The sequence below is a fragment of the Zeugodacus cucurbitae genome, chromosome 4 (assembly GCF_028554725.1).
Source record: "Zeugodacus cucurbitae isolate PBARC_wt_2022May chromosome 4, idZeuCucr1.2, whole genome shotgun sequence".
Classification (NCBI taxonomy): Eukaryota; Metazoa; Arthropoda; class Insecta; order Diptera; family Tephritidae; genus Zeugodacus; species Zeugodacus cucurbitae.
In genome coordinates this window covers 67,649,185-67,666,205 of record NC_071669.1, presented here as the reverse complement: position 1 = coordinate 67,666,205, position 17,021 = coordinate 67,649,185, and the positions used below count along the sequence as shown (strand labels likewise).

Genomic DNA, 17,021 nt, shown 5'->3' with positions numbered 1-17,021 from the left:
AACGGACAAATCAAGCAATCGGCAAGTGACTGAAAGGCAGGCAGGAAAGAAAAGTATGGCTTGCAGCGAAATTTGTAACTGATGACAAGCAAACGGATACAAATATATGTGACACATTGATGTTTGCATGTGTGTGTGTATGTGTACAAGGCAGATAGGCGTTGAAGATACAATTTTTAGCGAGCACAGACACACACACAATGCAAATAGAAATGCAAGCAGCACGAAGTTTGTGTGTGTTTGTATGTATATTTGTGTATGTGTGTGTGACTGCCTTGAAGTCATGGAAAATAACTATAAAAACAAAAACAAACAAACGTACTTAATTATAACACATTATTTTATTGTCGATTGTTATTTCTATAATTGAGAAAAATATTACCGTCGTTGTTAAATGACGGTACAGTAGTTGCATATATATATATATGTATATATATGTATGTATATTTGTATATATGTATGTATGTGTGTATTAGATTTCTTCCAGCAACTAAGACACTCTGTAATTATATATATACAATTATGAATTATATTTGTATTTAATGGGCTGCAATGCCGACACAGTGGGAGGAATGTAACATACATACATACATACATACATACATAAAAAAAGAATAACGATAACAACAACAACGCGCGGCAAATGAAACAACATTTGAAGGGAAATTGTGCTACATTAATTTTGTTACTTTTAATTGCACACCATTGCGCTGGCATTTCCATTTCTTTGCAAGTCATTTTTCTAGCAGCAGCAGCAGGCAGGAATAGAGTATACAACAACAACAAATACATACACACGTAATAATAATGACGGAGCAGATCAATGACGACAGCGCGTTGAGCTAAGATACAAACGTATAAGAGCGGACTCAATACGCTGGAGATATACACACACACACTCTTAGATAAATATATATAATTCTATATACATATATAAATAAAGATAAATAAATATTTATATATATATATTCCTTTTTCTATATATTTATGTATGTCACTGTATGTACACGCAATTATAGCGGCAATGAGCAAAAACAAAAAAAAAAAACAACAACAACAAAAAACAGTTACAATAATAATAATAATAACAATATAAATAACAATTGTGGAATTGTACGACTGTTGCTGCTTTGACCGCATGCTTGCCAACTACCTCCCTCCTTTCACGCCCAGCCGCCTTCGACGAAATAAATAATTTCGTACATTTTATTTTTATTATATTATTTCACATACATACATACATACAAACTTATAAAGTTATATTTGTTTGTTGGTGTGCGCAATTTTTATGTTTGCGCTTCGTTGCCTCGACGCTGCCAGAAGGGCAAATACCTATAATTTTCCTACAACAATTACGTGCGGCGGCGGGTAAAAAAACAAAAAACGGAAACTGAACAAATACAACTGGCATGGCCCAGCAAATAATATTCCAACGACAACAGCAACAACAACAATAACAACAACAACACGTTTTATTGGCGGCAAAAAGTACGAATGCAATAATAGTCTGTACAGTTGTACGCAATGAGTGGGTACATTACGTTGCATTAGGGTGGGTCATGATTTTTAACCTTTTTTTTTGCAGAAGTTTTCATTGTTCTTGTGCAACCGTGAGGAGTTAGTTAAGAAGAAGCTGTAAAATCGCCGCTTGCTATCTTCCAGCGCTACTGATGAGTAAGAAATCGAAAACTAAGAGGCTACCGCAGACTTTTTCTCTGCGGCTTAGAAGACTTTCGCCCCAAAATTTCCAAAATTCTCTTACAATATAACTTTTTTCTCTTTAGAACTCTACATAAGTTGTTCTTTTAACCAACAATATGCAATAATGGAAATGAAACAGATTTTATACCAAATGAAGGCAACTGGTATAAATCGTATTTACTGGTATAATGAAATATAGAAAATAGAGATAGCAGTTACTTTGGAATAATGAAAATGAAACAGATTTTATGCCAAATGAAGGCAACTGGTATAAATCATATTTACTGGTATAATGAAATAGAGATAGCAGTTACTTTGTTGTGTATTATATGAGGATTTTACAAGGATTTTAGTTCTCAAAAGTATTAGTTATAGAATTATTCATTTACAATAAACATCAAAAAATTTTTTGTTCCAAAGCATTCCAGTTAACCCATCCAAAAATAAATTAAGATAATAAAATTTTAGGTATAACTGAATTATTTCCTAGTAAAATTCGTATGGAACTTGTAAACATGCAATATTGAACAAGTAAATCCGAGTTTATACCAAATGAAAGCAACTGGTATAAATCATATTTACTGGTATAATGAAATAGAGACAGCTTTTTGTTATAATATTAACGTGTATTTTAATACACAAAAGAATTAATTGTAAATTTATTCGAATAAATTAGATAATAAAAAAATGCTTGTTCCAAAGCATTCCAGTTAACCCATCCAAAAATAAATTAACATAACAAAATTTTAGGTATAACTAAATTATTTCCGACTAAAATTCGAATGGAACTTGTAAATATGCAATATTAAACAAGTAAATCCGATTTTATACCAAATGAAAGCAACTGGTATAAATCGCAAAAACTGGTATAATAAAAAAGATATAGTAATTACTTTGCTGGCTATTAGATGATCAAAGATTTCAATTATCAAAACGATTAGTTATAGGATTATTCAGTTCAGTGAAAATAAATATTAAAAAAATTTTTTGTTCCAAAGCATTCCAGTTAACCCACCCAAAAATAAATTAAGATAACATACCATAGTTATAACTGAATTATTTGCGACTGAAATCCATATGGATCTTATAAACATGCAATATTGAACAAGTAAATCCGATATTATACCAAATGAAAGCCACTGGTATAAAACACATAAACTGGTATAATGAAAAAAAGAGTTAGCGGTGACTTTGCTAACTATTATGTGAACGAATATTTTAAATCTCCAGAGAATTACTCGAAGAATTCTTCACTTACATGAAATCTCCAACGAATTATTGAACCAAAATAGTTTAACTGTCCCACCCTAATGCCGGAAATTCTACTTACGTAGTTGCATAGTTATGCATGTACATACGTCCCGATATAAATGAAATAAAAACAATAACAATAATACGTTTGCATTTAAAAAATATGATTGCAATAAAGCAAACAAATAAAAAACTACAATATATAAATTGTATAAAATAAATAACAAGGTAGGTAGGTACACAGCGGCATTACAAGAAAGCAAACAACCAAACAAGTAAATAAATAAATATAAAGCAATTGAGGCAAGCAACCAACCAGCCAGCCAGCGAGAAATTACACCGAGACCAAGAAAGACACACAGCGCACAACCGGCAAAGGTGAAGTTATTCGGCGCTGCAAGTTGTGCTTTGTATGTGGCTGTGTGTGTTTGTAGAGTGGTGTGTGCGACGGTGGCAACGCTCTGTTCTCCAACTAACATGGAATAAAATAAAATTGATATGAATCAATAACAGATGAAAGAAAATAATTTGGCATGAAAGCGAATTGCGAATCTACTTGCAACGGCGGAGCAGTATGTAGTAGCGAAACACACGCGTTACCATAAGATTTGCCATCGCAGGAGTTCTAAATACATACATACAAATGTATGCTCAATTATTGATATATTTGCAGCGGCAGCAAGAAGCACTCGTGTACTCGGGTAATCATAATAATTTTTAAAGTCGGCGGCGGCAAATGCAAAGGCATGATGTTTGCTCATTTGCTGCATGCCGCGATTGTTGCCGCATTTTTTGGGGCAGGTTGTGTGTGTGTCTGTGCCGGAATTGCGTGGCTGAAAATAAGAACTTGCAAAGTTGCTCCACAAAGCAATTCAGTTGTTCCTGGATTCGTTTGAGCGCGTCTAAAATATTAATGAAATTAATTTTATAAAATACTATGCCACAGTGAGATTGGCTCAAAGTTAACACAATAAGCTAGTAGACTTGACTCAAAGTTGAGCTAAATTCGTGAAGTAATAACTTATCTAATTTTTCTTAACAGTGCCTCAACTAAAGGATAACAGCGTTCTAAACCAAAAAAGCATATCTCAAGATGGTAATAAAAAATTTTTTGACAACCTGAGTGTACTGAGTATATATAGATTTCTCAAAAACAGAAAAAGAATTTTTCGAAAGATTTCTAATATCAACTTCAGAATTGTAAATATCTTTATGGTAGGTATCTCAAAAGGTTTTTTATTTTAATTAATTTTTGGTCGATTTTTTCTTAGCTATGAATTTTCCATGACGCAAGAGATGGATATTCAATATATTAGAATCATTGAAGCTTTGTCTATAGAACATATTATTAAAACCTCTAATATAGTTGTTGTTAGTGTTACAAATTTAAAACCTATTTGCGGAAAAAAGGTTAATGCATTCTTATCCAGGTTAACTCATGGAAGACCTAAGAAACTAGCTGTTTTGAGGGAGATGAACCAAATGGAAATGAGTTCTACTTATGATCTAATACTAAACCGCCAAAGCCATGTGTAAAACCGTAGACCAGAAGTACACCAAACTCATTCTGTCACTCGATAGAAGGGACTGTAGGAGTTTGGTGGGAATACTCACAGACCACTGTCTGGTGGCGGCACATGCCTACAAAATGGGAATCTGGAAGAGGTATCGAAAGCCACAAAGCCACAAATGCTTTTAAAATTCGCGTCAAACGCAGGCATCCTAAAGGATGACTACTCCTCGTGGACAACGTGACGGCACTCCATCTGGTATCGCAAAGGACCTAAATAAAGGGTGATTTTTTAAGAGCTTGATAACTTTTTTAAAAAACGCATAAAATTTGCAAAATCTCATCGGTTCTTTATTTGAACCGTTAGATTGGTTCATGACATTTACTTTTTGAAGATAATTTCATTTAAATGTTGACCGCGGCTGCGTCTTAGGTGGTCCATTCGGAAAGTCCAATTTTGGGCAACTTTTTCGAGCATTTCGGCCGGAATAGCCCGAATTTCTTCGGAAATGTTGTCTTCCAAAGCTGGAATAGTTGCTGGCTTATTTCTGTAGACTTTAGACTTGACGTAGCCCCACAAAAAATAGTCTAAAGGCGTTAAATCGCATGATCTTGGTGGCCAACTTACGGGTCCATTTCTTGAGATGAATTGTTCTCCGAAGTTTTCCCTCAAAATGGCCATAGAATCGCGAGCTGTGTGGCATGTAGCGCCATCTTGTTGAAACCACATGTCAACCAAGTTCAGTTCTTCCATTTTTGGCAACAAAAAGTTTGTTAGCATCGAACGATAGCGATCGCCATTCACCGTAACGTTGCGTCCAACAGCATCTTTGAAAAAATACGGTCCAATGATTCCACCAGCGTACAAACCACACCAAACAGTGCATTTTTCGGGATGCATGGGCAGTTCTTGAACGGCTTCTGGTTGCTCTTCACCCCAAATGCGGCAATTTTGCTTATTTACGTAGCCATTCAACCAGAAATGAGCCTCATCGCTGAACAAAATTTGTCGATAAAAAAGCGGATTTTCTGCCAACTTTTCTAGGGCCCATTCACTGAAAATTCGACGTTGTGGCAGATCGTTCGGCTTCAGTTCTTGCACGAGCTGTATTTTATACGGTTTTACACCAAGATCTTTGCGTAAAATCTTCCATGTGGTCGAATAACACAAACCCAATTGCTGCGAACGGCGACGAATCGACATTTCACGGTCTTCAGCCACACTCTCAGAAACAGACGCAATATTCTCTTCTGTACGCACTGTACGCATTCGTGTGGTTGGTTTAATGTCCAATAAAGTAAACTGAGTGCGAAACTTGGTCACAATCGCATTAATTGTTTGCTCACTTGGTCGATTATGTAGACCATAAATCGGACGTAAAGCGCGAAACACATTTCGAACCGAACACTGATTTTGGTAATAAAATTCAATGATTTGCAAGCGTTGCTCGTTAGTAAGTCTATTCATGATGAAATGTCAAAGCATACTGAGCATCTTTCTCTTTGACACCATGTCTGAAATCCCACGTGATCTGTCAAATACTAATGCATGAAAATCCTAACCTCAAAAAAATCACCCGTTAGATCTATGTGTGGCGTATTGGCCTCCCAGTTTAACCTAACCTAACCTAACCTATGATCTAATGTCTCAAAAATTTCTTAAGAAATTCTTTTCTAATACCCAAGTATACAGAAATCCCACATTATTGCGCTAAAAAGTATGCTATTAAACATATTTCTAGTGATTAACAAAATAATTTCTAAATTTTTCGAACATGTGTTCAAATGCTAACCGATATTAGCAAGATACTATTAAGTCAATGAAGAGCATTATATTTTAAGACCACCCCATTGTAGCATACAAAAGACATTTATTAGTGCGACTACTGTTATGAAACCATAATTAAGCTGACCTTATAACAAATTATTAAACTCTAGAATAAAATTAAAAATTCAAATTTAGAGCAAAATTTTAAGGGGCGGGTAACCTCGAGACATTAATAAGCACTACCCGACAAAACTTGAGAACTCTACCAAATTTGAAGAAAACAACAATTTTTTCCAAAAGCAGCTACAATCAATCAATGTTCTATCAAACGGCGGACTAGTTCAGTCAATAAATTAAATGGTTTCACCTTTTCATCAACGCACCGCCAGCTGCACAGCACAAAACCATAATTACCAAAAGGCAGCAAACAAAAAAAAATAGATGAAATTGAATGATAAATGCATAGCAATAAACAACAAAAAAATCAAAAATTTTCATCAAAAGTAAATGCAAATAAAATAAATAGCAAAGCAAAGCACGGAAAAGTCAAAGAACTCACTACAAAGGCAACACATTAAATGAAAGCGCTGACGGAACGTCTAACTGACAGGCGGACAGCTGGACAGACGTACAGAGGCGCTGTGTGCTTTAATGTCGATTTGTCAGCTGACTTGTCTGATTATCTGACAGAGCTATCAGCGCCGAAAAGCAACAACAAGCCAACAAACCGACAAACCATGTCCAAGACAAGCCAGCTAATGGAAGTCAAGTAAGTAGTGGATGATGACGACCCGACGAGAGCAGGCCAAGCGAAAATGTAAACAAAACGCGAAGTCAAGTCTCGAACAATGCCAGCGTGCACAGATGAAAATGCTGGGCAGCCACAAATGTGAGCGCAGCGCCGCCACGAGAATGAAGAACCAAACAAAGAAACACACAACAACAAAGTTGAAGAAACAACGCACAGCATCCGAAAACAAGCAATAACATATTGCTCACAGTGCTCTGGATGTTTGTTTGTATTTAGCGTTGTGCTTGCATGTTTGCGCGCTCGACTACGCGCCGTAGATGAGGCATCAAAAAGACGCTGACGCTGGCGACAGAGACCAATGGCAAAGTGACGTCACCGCACAGCATTTAGCTTTTATAACTGTGTTATTGTTTTTTTATTTTTTTTTTTTGCCTTTAACTCGGCGCGCTGCTGCTACTTGTGGGGTTGCTTGGTTGTTTGCTGGCTGGCTGGCGCTGCCAACGCTTAACAGCTGCTAATACTTTTAGTCGTAACCTTTAATGTCGTCGTTGGCGCTGTTGTTGTTATTGCTACACTTGTAAATACACACGCGCATACCGACATACATGCATGTGTTGTTGTTATTGTTGCTCACATTTTTCGTTTTTGTGAATGAAATCGAATGAATGAAGCGGCTCTTGTGTGTAGCGCGGTGCGGCGCGGCGCGTCATGGCATGCCTTGTCGTCGCGCGACGTAACTGGACGCGTCGTGTAGCGGCGCGCGCGCTGCCACCAAATTTACTACGCGCCGCAAGCAAGTGTGAACTCTTCAGTAGCCAGTCAAGACAGTCAAATTTTGTGCCAACACACACACACACGCGCGCGCTCACTCACTCTATAATAAATATAAGTAAAAGCACTTGTGCGAACAAAAGTGTTCGTGCGTCGCGTGTCGGCGCTTGCCATCAATTTGTAGTGAATGAGTGAGCGCGCGTCTCAACACCGTTGTTGGTGTCGTCTGTTGAGTGTGTAGTATTGGAAAAAGCGTAGTAGATTGCATTAAGCAACAGGCGCACAGCAATTGTAACAAGTCGAATGACTAACACAATGCGGTTAAGTAGCTGTGTGTGTGTGTGTGTGTGCGGAAGTGTAGTGTCTGTCGCATGGCGCTGGTGCTAAGAAGGCGTGTGAAGTTTTTGTGCGCCAAAATTTTGTGACCAGCTGCAAGTGACTGCCACTGTTACCCAAAGTCAAGCTCAAGTGGCAGCTGAGAGAGAGCGTGCAAGAGCGCGCACAATACCGTTATGTGAGAAATTTGCGAGCGAAATTGGAGAAAATTAGCAGGCGCTGATGAAGGGCGACACAAACTCGCCGCGTTGCTGTTGCACAAACGGCGCCAAAAACAACAACAACACATACACAGTTGCTACCAACAAGTTAACCAAGTTTATAAGTAAACTTGTTGAAACATAGCAACTTTGGCTACATATGTATATATGTATATGTATTTGGAGCAGGAGACTAGAACCCCCAAACTTCCTTCGCTTGCAAGTGATTTGACTTCGTGATCCTTCAAAGTCTTGTTACGAATTTAAGCATGAATGCTACTGTATATGTGTATATGTTAGCAGAAAGCACAAGCATCGAAAGCATGGAGATACATATATACAACTTATACTTATAATATAACTGTATATGTGTGCATATATACACTTTTAATTTTTGTGTTCATTGCTCTCGCTGCATTTGCTACCACATTACCACCCTATTAAGTCGAAAGTTCATTCTTTGCATTATAAGAATTTTCTTTGTCTTCATATTAATTTCAAGAAAAACTACGAACAGTGTAACGGTACTCTAAAAAATCTTCAGAAAATATTTTAAGTCCAGAAACTTAAGAAATATATCAAAAAACATATGAATATGAGTGATTTCATAAGCTAACTCTTTCGAGACTCGAAATATTTTTTAAGAAAAGAAAAGATGCTCCTATGCGTTGTTTGTAGAATTTAATATTTTTTATATTAATAATAATATTTGTATACAAAATTTTGAAATTTTTGCCAAGATTTTGCTATTTAAGTTAAACTTTCTCTTCAGACTCTCTACAAGACAAATAGAGTAAATCTCATAAAATCGCAGAGTAACTGGAAATTAATAAAATCTAGGAGAATACTTGAAACACAACAAATAGGCACGTAGATGAATTCTCCACACAGAGATTACATTTTCAAAAGCTTTGTGGCAATTTTTGAAAACTTTGTGGCATGAAAGCTCTTATAAAGCTTTTTTGTGATGAAATCTGCTGACCAAACATGATCGCATCATAGTGAGGATTTGAACAAGTTTTAAGAATGCCTCTATTTAAATCAAAATCTAACCTTAAACTCTCTTAAGAAATCAAAAATTTTCTTCGAAAAATTTAATTTCTTCCTCTCACTAAAATTTCAAATATCCACGCATTTTTAAACACTTCCAAAATATTTGAATGGTAAACTTTTCTGCATTGCAAAACCACAGTGCAGGCAAGTGAAGACATTATCCAGGCACTACGCAGACAACTCGCTGAATTCTTAACGCCAAACGGTGCGTCGAACTCGGTTTTGCCACCCATCACATGGCCATTTACCGTTAGCAAGTCCATGCAGACACTTGCTGCTACATGCTTTCGCACATTTTTATTGTCTACATTTCTAATTTATTTTCAATAAATTAACAAAGAAATGCCAAAAGTAAGCGCCAATGCTGACAGCTGCCTGGCTGAGGGTGGTGTGTGTGTGTGTGTGTGGTCAATATCCAAATGGATAAAGAAATAAAGTTAATTAATGCAATTAAATTGTAAAGTCAATAGCCGTATGCTCACAAAACTGCGTTAAAATAATTATTTCGCTTTTACGCTATTGAATTATTTGCTATTAGAAATTTGCTTTGAGGGTGTTAGCGGGTTTCGTTCATTTGGGGTGACTCAAGGTGATAGCAGAAACTTTAGAATGAAATTTATTGGAAGTTATTGAAATTAAGATTGAATTTCTTAAATATTCTAGTAGAGATTATTTTCAAAATCTTATTTAACGGGTGATTTTTTTGAGGTTAGGATTTTCATGCATTAGTATTTGACAGATCACGTGGGATTTCAGACATGGTGTCAAAGAGAAAGATGCTCAGTATGCTTTGACATTTCATCATGAATAGACTTACTAACGAGCAACGCTTGCAAATCATTGAATTTTATTACCAAAATCAGTGTTCGGTTCGACAAATCGAAAAATCGACAAATCGACAAATTTTGTTCAGCGATGAGGCTCATTTCTGGTTGAATGGCTACGTAAATAAGCAAAATTGCCGCATTTGGGGTGAAGAGCAACCAGAAGCCGTTCAAGAACTGCCCATGCATCCCGAAAAATGCACTGTTTGGTGTGGTTTGTACGCTGGTGGAATCATTGGACCGTATTTTTTCAAAGATGCTGTTGGACGCAACGTTACGGTGAATGGCGATCGCTATCGTTCGATGCTAACAAACTTTTTGTTGCCAAAAATGGAAGAACTGAACTTGGTTGACATGTGGTTTCAACAAGATGGCGCTACATGCCACACAGCTCGCGATTCTATGGCCATTTTGAGGGAAAACTTCGGAGAACAATTCATCTCAAGAAATGGACCCGTAAGTTGGCCACCAAGATCATGCGATTTAACGCCTTTAGACTATTTTTTGTGGGGCTACGTCAAGTCTAAAGTCTACAGAAATAAGCCAGCAACTATTCCAGCTTTGGAAGACAACATTTCCGAAGAAATTCGGGCTATTCCGGCCGAAATGCTCGAAAAAGTTGCCCAAAATTGGACTTTCCGAATGGACCACCTAAGACGCAGCCGCGGTCAACATTTAAATGAAATTATCTTCAAAAAGTAAATGTCATGAACCAATCTAACGTTTCAAATAAAGAACCGATGAAATTTTATGCGTTTTTTTTTTAAAAAAAGTTATCAAGCTCTTAAAAAATCACCCTTTAGTTTGGTATAATCAACCGTTATGAGATCACTAGCCGATCCTTCGTCTACCTTAAACCATTTAATTTGAGACAAATAACCGTTATTGTATCACTAGACAGCCATTTACTTGTTGGCACGGACTATTTTCAAAGAATATCTTAACTCATCGAGGTTAAATATCCAAGATTAAATATCAGAACTCTTTTCGAACCCTCGAGATTAGTAAAGTTTCCACGTTAGTCGGGTCTAAGTAACCGATATGTATTTTTTATCCGATCAAGGGGAGCTCAACAGCTTTCCACAAAATTATTTGAGGAATGATTTCTGTTACCACAATAACAACAACAGCAACATCCTAGAGACACTCTGCCAAAGAGTGAGGTTAAATGACTGCAAGGTTTATACACATCTATATGTTATATACTTATATATAGTACATATATACATTCCCCAGTTGTAATTAAAAGTTTCAATAATTGATTATAGTATTTTTAATTTCCTGTCGCGCCGTTATAAGCAAGAAAAGCTTGCTTGAGAGAAGAAGAAATGAACGCTCAAACAAATGAAGGCCACCCCTTTAGATTTCTTCCAATTTTTTTTCATTTCACATATAATTTAATAATGAGCTTTGAGCTCGACAGTTGCCAATTTATACGCCAATATTTAAAAGAAAATAAAAAATAAATTTCAATAAATAAATATGCAATCCGCACTATGCGCCCTATTTTTGACCTTTTCCACGCGCTAAAACTTCACAATACAGAAGCTGCAGGTGTCTGCCCACTTCAGCTAAGCTCAGCGCTTACTGCGTCGCATAAATGCATTTTTATTAAAAATTACGACATTGACGCATATTTATTCGCGAGGCGAGTGCCTAACAAAGTAAGCGCCTAGTGCCAGAGCAAATATTTTATTATTAATGCCGTTCGGTGCATGAAAAAAAGCAACAAAAAATAGGAAAAACTAATAAAATGAAAATTCAAAAAAAAAAATATTTGCAAATTTACTTAAATTGTGCAGTTAATGAATTAACAGTTACACACACATAGATACATACAAACTTATATAATTACATATATTTATTGCATCTTCCAAGCGACGCTGAAGCAAGCGGCGTAGGGCGAAATTAGTTTATTTGAGTTGTTGTTGTCATTATTTTTTTGCAAATTAGTTAGTAATTTAATGTATAATTTTGCTTTTGTTGTGCCTACTTGCAATTGTTTATGTACTAAGTTATTCGCCATTTATTTATGTAAATGTGCAATTCGAAAATTTGCATAGCACACAAAGTAACGTAAGTACACATACAGAGAGATGGCGACGGCAACGACGACTTACGCGTGCCTGCGACCGCCGTCAAATACTTGAGTTTGTATAACTTAACACACACACACACATATTTATATATATATATTTGTGTGTAAATTTGCAAGTTTGTAGGGACCTCTTCACCTGCGTCGCGGCCCGGCCCAGCTGCATGTTGGTTAAGCGCAACTTAAGTGCAGCCTAGTGCCCCACATGTCCGTGACAGACATGCGGCTGCATTCCCCCCTCCTCACCCTGCAAGACACTTATTAAGCAAACGGTATTTGCTCAGCGCGCCACACACGCACACACACTCACGCGTGATTTGTGTGCATTAGGCGCATACAAAGTCACAATGCAAACAAATAAAAGTCAAATTTTGAGACTGACAGTTAGTGAGAGCCACAGGCAGTTAGTCAGTGAGTCAAACCGTTAGTCAGTGAGTCAAAGAGTCAGTCAGTGAGTCAAACAGCTAGTCAGCGTGGCAGTCAGTCAGTCAGCCAGTCAATAGCGCAGTTAGCTGATTTTCAAATCAGCCTAGAAATTCAGACTTGAAATCATTTTTCATTTTATGTTAATGACAAAATTGCATAATGAATTTAATGTATGTGACACAAACACACATACGCACACACACACGACCAGGTAAATACATGTGTTCTTATGTAAATAATAATAATAGAAACAACAACAACAGCAATGTGTGTCTTCAAAGTCGTCTAATGCCATGCAAGCGACGCAAATATTGACAAAAGAACGCATGATTTCTATTTATTTAGCAATTTATTTGAATTTTATTTTTGTTTTATGTAAATTAAATTGCTCATTTATGATTTAAGCCTGATTATACATAAATGTGCAGTTTAATTCACTAATTGCGTTATACACAAACTGATAATGTGCATTAATTGAAGGTGAATTCTGTCAAAGTAAGTAATATTTACAAAATGGCGAATCGAACGGGCAAGTGGTATAAACTGGTATAAACTATATACCAGTTTTATGAGTATAGTCAGAGATTATACTAATTATACGATAATAGTAAGAGGTTATACCAATTTTATGAGAATAGAATGTGGTTATACCAGTTTTATGAGAGTGGTAAACGATTATACCAATTTTTAATAAGTTACTCAAATGCACTCCTTTTACTCCTACTGTGTTTTCATACATATTTTTTGAAAAGAGAGCAAAATTCAGACATAATGAACAAAGAGAGATGAGCGAAGAAGAAAAAATTTAGACATAATGAGAAGAGAAGACAGATCGAAGACCGCTTACATTTATTAATAAATGAAATAATAATTTCATTCACTAACTGAGTCAGATAAGATACGGAACTACCGTCATCATATTAAAATGACGCTCAAGAAGCTCTGTTCTAAATCAAAGCATACTACCGGTTTCTTAATGAGTCAAAATATAATAATAGAATTAAAAAAAGACTGCAACACTTACCCTTTCTTCCTCGCGTATCATCTCAGCGATTTCCGGTTTGATCTCCAGCTCATCATGATGTCCCACCGATGACGAGATATTTGCTGCACTGCCTGTTCCAGTGCCAGCGGCGCCTGCGCCAGCACCGGCAGCCAAAGATGCGCCCAACGCTGAAGCCATGGCTGCGTGTGAGTGCGCCGCTGCATGCAATTGCTGTTGAGCAGCTAGCTGTTGGGCCGCTGCGGCGGCATGATGGTGATGGTGGTGGGGATGATGCGGATGATGGGGATTTACACCGAGAGCAGCTGCTGCTGCAGCCGCGGCGACGGGATTGGAATGTACATTCAAGGGAATGCCGCTCGTATTAGCTGCGGCTGGAGAAGACATTGCAGCTTTGAGACTGCCAGCCGACGGCATCGATGGTGGACGATATGAGTGGCCGGTGGCATGCGGTGTGGGTATATCTGATGCAGTCGGTGTTGAGCTGCTCAGCGTTGGTGTTGATGAACTGGCGGCTGATGGTGCTGCGCCGGTTGCAATGGCGGACTGTGAGTTGCTCTGATTGGCATTTGTTGCGGCGTTGTTGCTGTTGTTGGGATTGGGTGAAGCGAAGGGGTTGCGTACAATGGTGGATGTGGTCACGGCAACGGGTGGTTGCTGTGATGTAGTATTGGCGTCAGCGCTGCTGGCTTCAACAGCGGCAGCGTTGGCTGTATGCGTGTTGGACTCCGCTGTTTCGGTTGTTGATGGCATTGAGACATTGACACCGAAACGTGACAAATTGCCATCGGTGAAGACACCATCTCGTGAACGTTTGCGCTGACGCTGTGCAGCTAAGTTTAGATCAAGCGCTGCGCCATGTGGATACGCCTTACCCATTGTAGCATCGAGCATGCGTGCGCGCTTCGGTTTCTGACAACCGTCTTCGGCACTTTCTGTATCCTCATCACTCTCGGCATCGTCCTCATCATCGAAAATGGTCATGCGCTGTTCGGGCATCATGGGGTGTGGTGCGGCCATGCCATGTCCACTGCCGGCACTCACCTCCGCCAAGCCGCGTATCTTTAACATTTCGGCGACTTTCAACAAAGGATTTATCTGCTCTTGACTGACATTGATCTCGCCCTTATACATGAACTCCATGATGGCCTTCAGCTCCTCCCATCGCACATCACGCATTATAATTATGGGATGCTGGCAAGGATTGTCGTAGAAGAGCGCCTGGAAGTATGGCGAGCAAGCGGATAGCACCATCTTGTGCGCCTTGATGGACTGTCCCTCGCAAGCGAGCGTCACATCAACGAACGACTCATTCTGCAGCAGCTCATCGAAGACATTTGTCAAATTCGATTGATAGTTGTTCCAACGCAGACAGAACTGCTGTTGCTGTGAATTTGTTCCGACTGCAGCGGCTGCGGCCAATTGCTTCTTCGACTTCAAGCCAAGCGGTGAAATGGACTTGCGTGCGGTTAGTGGCGCAGACTGCTTTGTCAACTTCGAGATGCGCATTGGCGCCGATAAACCGGCTGTGATGGGCATATGCATTGCGCCGTCCAAGCCGCGTCGCTGCTCGAATCCAAAGAGTGCAGCATTCATGCGCGTTAAAATCTCTGCTGATGCCGAGTCCAAGCTGCGCCGGTGATGATCGGGTGATGTGGGTAGCGAACGCGACTTGGGCAATTGCATGTCGACGTGCAAATCGGGATCATCATCCAGTGCCGAACTCAAGCCAACCACTTCGCTGGTGGTGAAGGGGCGTGGTGGTGGCGTTATATCACCACTCACCACAGCGCCCACAGTCTTGGCTGCTGCCGTAGCAACATTTCTTTCACCTGCTTTGTCAACAGACATATTATCATGCTCCGCATCTTGTGCCGCTTGTTGCTCCATAGTGTCTGCTGTGGCGGTCTGCTGTTCCAGCTGCTGCGCGGCGTTTGCTGTGTTGGCGGACGTGTGTTCTGTCACCTCGTTATATGCTGTGGCTGTTGTTGTTATTTTAGCTTCCAATATATTGCTGCCAATCTGAAATGGTGAGGCTGTGGCGCATGCGCGTGTGTTTGCTTCGCTCTCGCTGATCTCTGATAGTGGCGATTGATAGCCGGCAATTAAGCGCTCGGCCGTTTCGGTGTGTTTTTGTGTGTAATCAATAATGTCTTTTGTCATATCCATTTTAACGTTTTCTTGTTTTTTTGTTTTTGCTTATAGCGTTTACGGTCTATTTATTCTGTGGTATAATATAACAAAGTTTTTAAACACTTGTCTTCAAGTGTTGCACATTTTTCGAATAGTTTATCGATTTTACTGTTGTCACTTGCTTTAGTAATGTTTTTTTATACTTCTTCTATTTTATATTTCTCTTTCTTTCTGCTGAAATGAACACGAAAATTATTTTTATATATATCTACATACATATCTATAGAAATTTCAGTTATGTTTGCCATATGCTTGTATTTGCCTGATTCCTTCCCAAACTCTAATTGTCAGAACTTTTTTGAAAACCTCAGATTTTTTAATGGAGAAAATAAGCATAAATCTTAAAAAATTATAGTGTATTTTCTAATAGCGAATATTTATTAAAAATTAATTGCTTTATCGAATTCAAAATTAGAATTTTTAAAATTGTCAGTTGAAAATAAAATTTGAAGAAAGAAATAAAACCAAAATGTGTTTATAAATAGTTTAGTATGGACATTTTAAACATTTTTTATGAAAAATTTATACTCTTGACTCAATAAATTTTAAATATTAACTTCTTTAAAGAAGTGTTTGTGGTCAGATTTCTTCAAAATCCCTTTTTTTAATTTGTAAATTTTCGAATACGCCTTTGAAACAAATCAAAAATATGAACGCTAATGGAGTATATACAAGCGTAATTTCTTGATTTTGGCAATATATTCAAAACATGAAAATTTGGAAACACCCTTTCAATTTTCGAAAATTACATCAATGCTAACTTAAGAGCTCAGATTTTCGCAAAGGCGAAGAGATGAGGAGAGAAAAGTCATCGTTTTGAACTACTTAAAAAATATGAATTTGTATTAATATGACTTCGAAAACAAGTTTAAAAAATGATATACTTTTAATTTAGAAAATTTATATTTTTAATAAAAAAAATATTCGAAGTTTTCGAAAAATATTTAAAAATAGTTAATGATTTAATGTAAAAATTTTTTATATTTAATTTTTATGCTTTAATTTCCAATATGTTTTAATTTATTTACTTTAAATTTAATTTATTTATTTTATATTTGCTTCATAAAAATCTTTACTATTATTAAATTGTCCTGAATAACATTAAATACCAATGGAAAAATATTTGCAAAAAATTTGAA

The 17,021-nt window shown here is 37.5% G+C and overlaps 1 protein-coding gene across 8 annotated transcripts in view; it reads right to left on the bottom strand.

Moving 5' to 3' along the window:
* Positions 1–17,021, bottom strand: part of LOC105214101 (protein bric-a-brac 2) — an 81,180-nt gene that overhangs the window by 60,330 nt on the left and 3,829 nt on the right. For 5 of the 8 annotated variants that reach the window (XM_011187311.3, XM_011187332.3, XM_054228528.1 and 2 more), the window contains exon 2: positions 13,711–16,056. In XM_011187311.3, the coding sequence (XP_011185613.2) occupies positions 13,711–15,858 (2,148 nt within the window). In that variant the 5' untranslated portion in view covers positions 15,859–16,056. The remainder of the gene's footprint in view (positions 1–13,710; positions 16,057–17,021) is intronic. The other 3 variants (XM_011187322.3, XM_054228529.1, XM_054228530.1) reach the window with 1 other exon arrangement.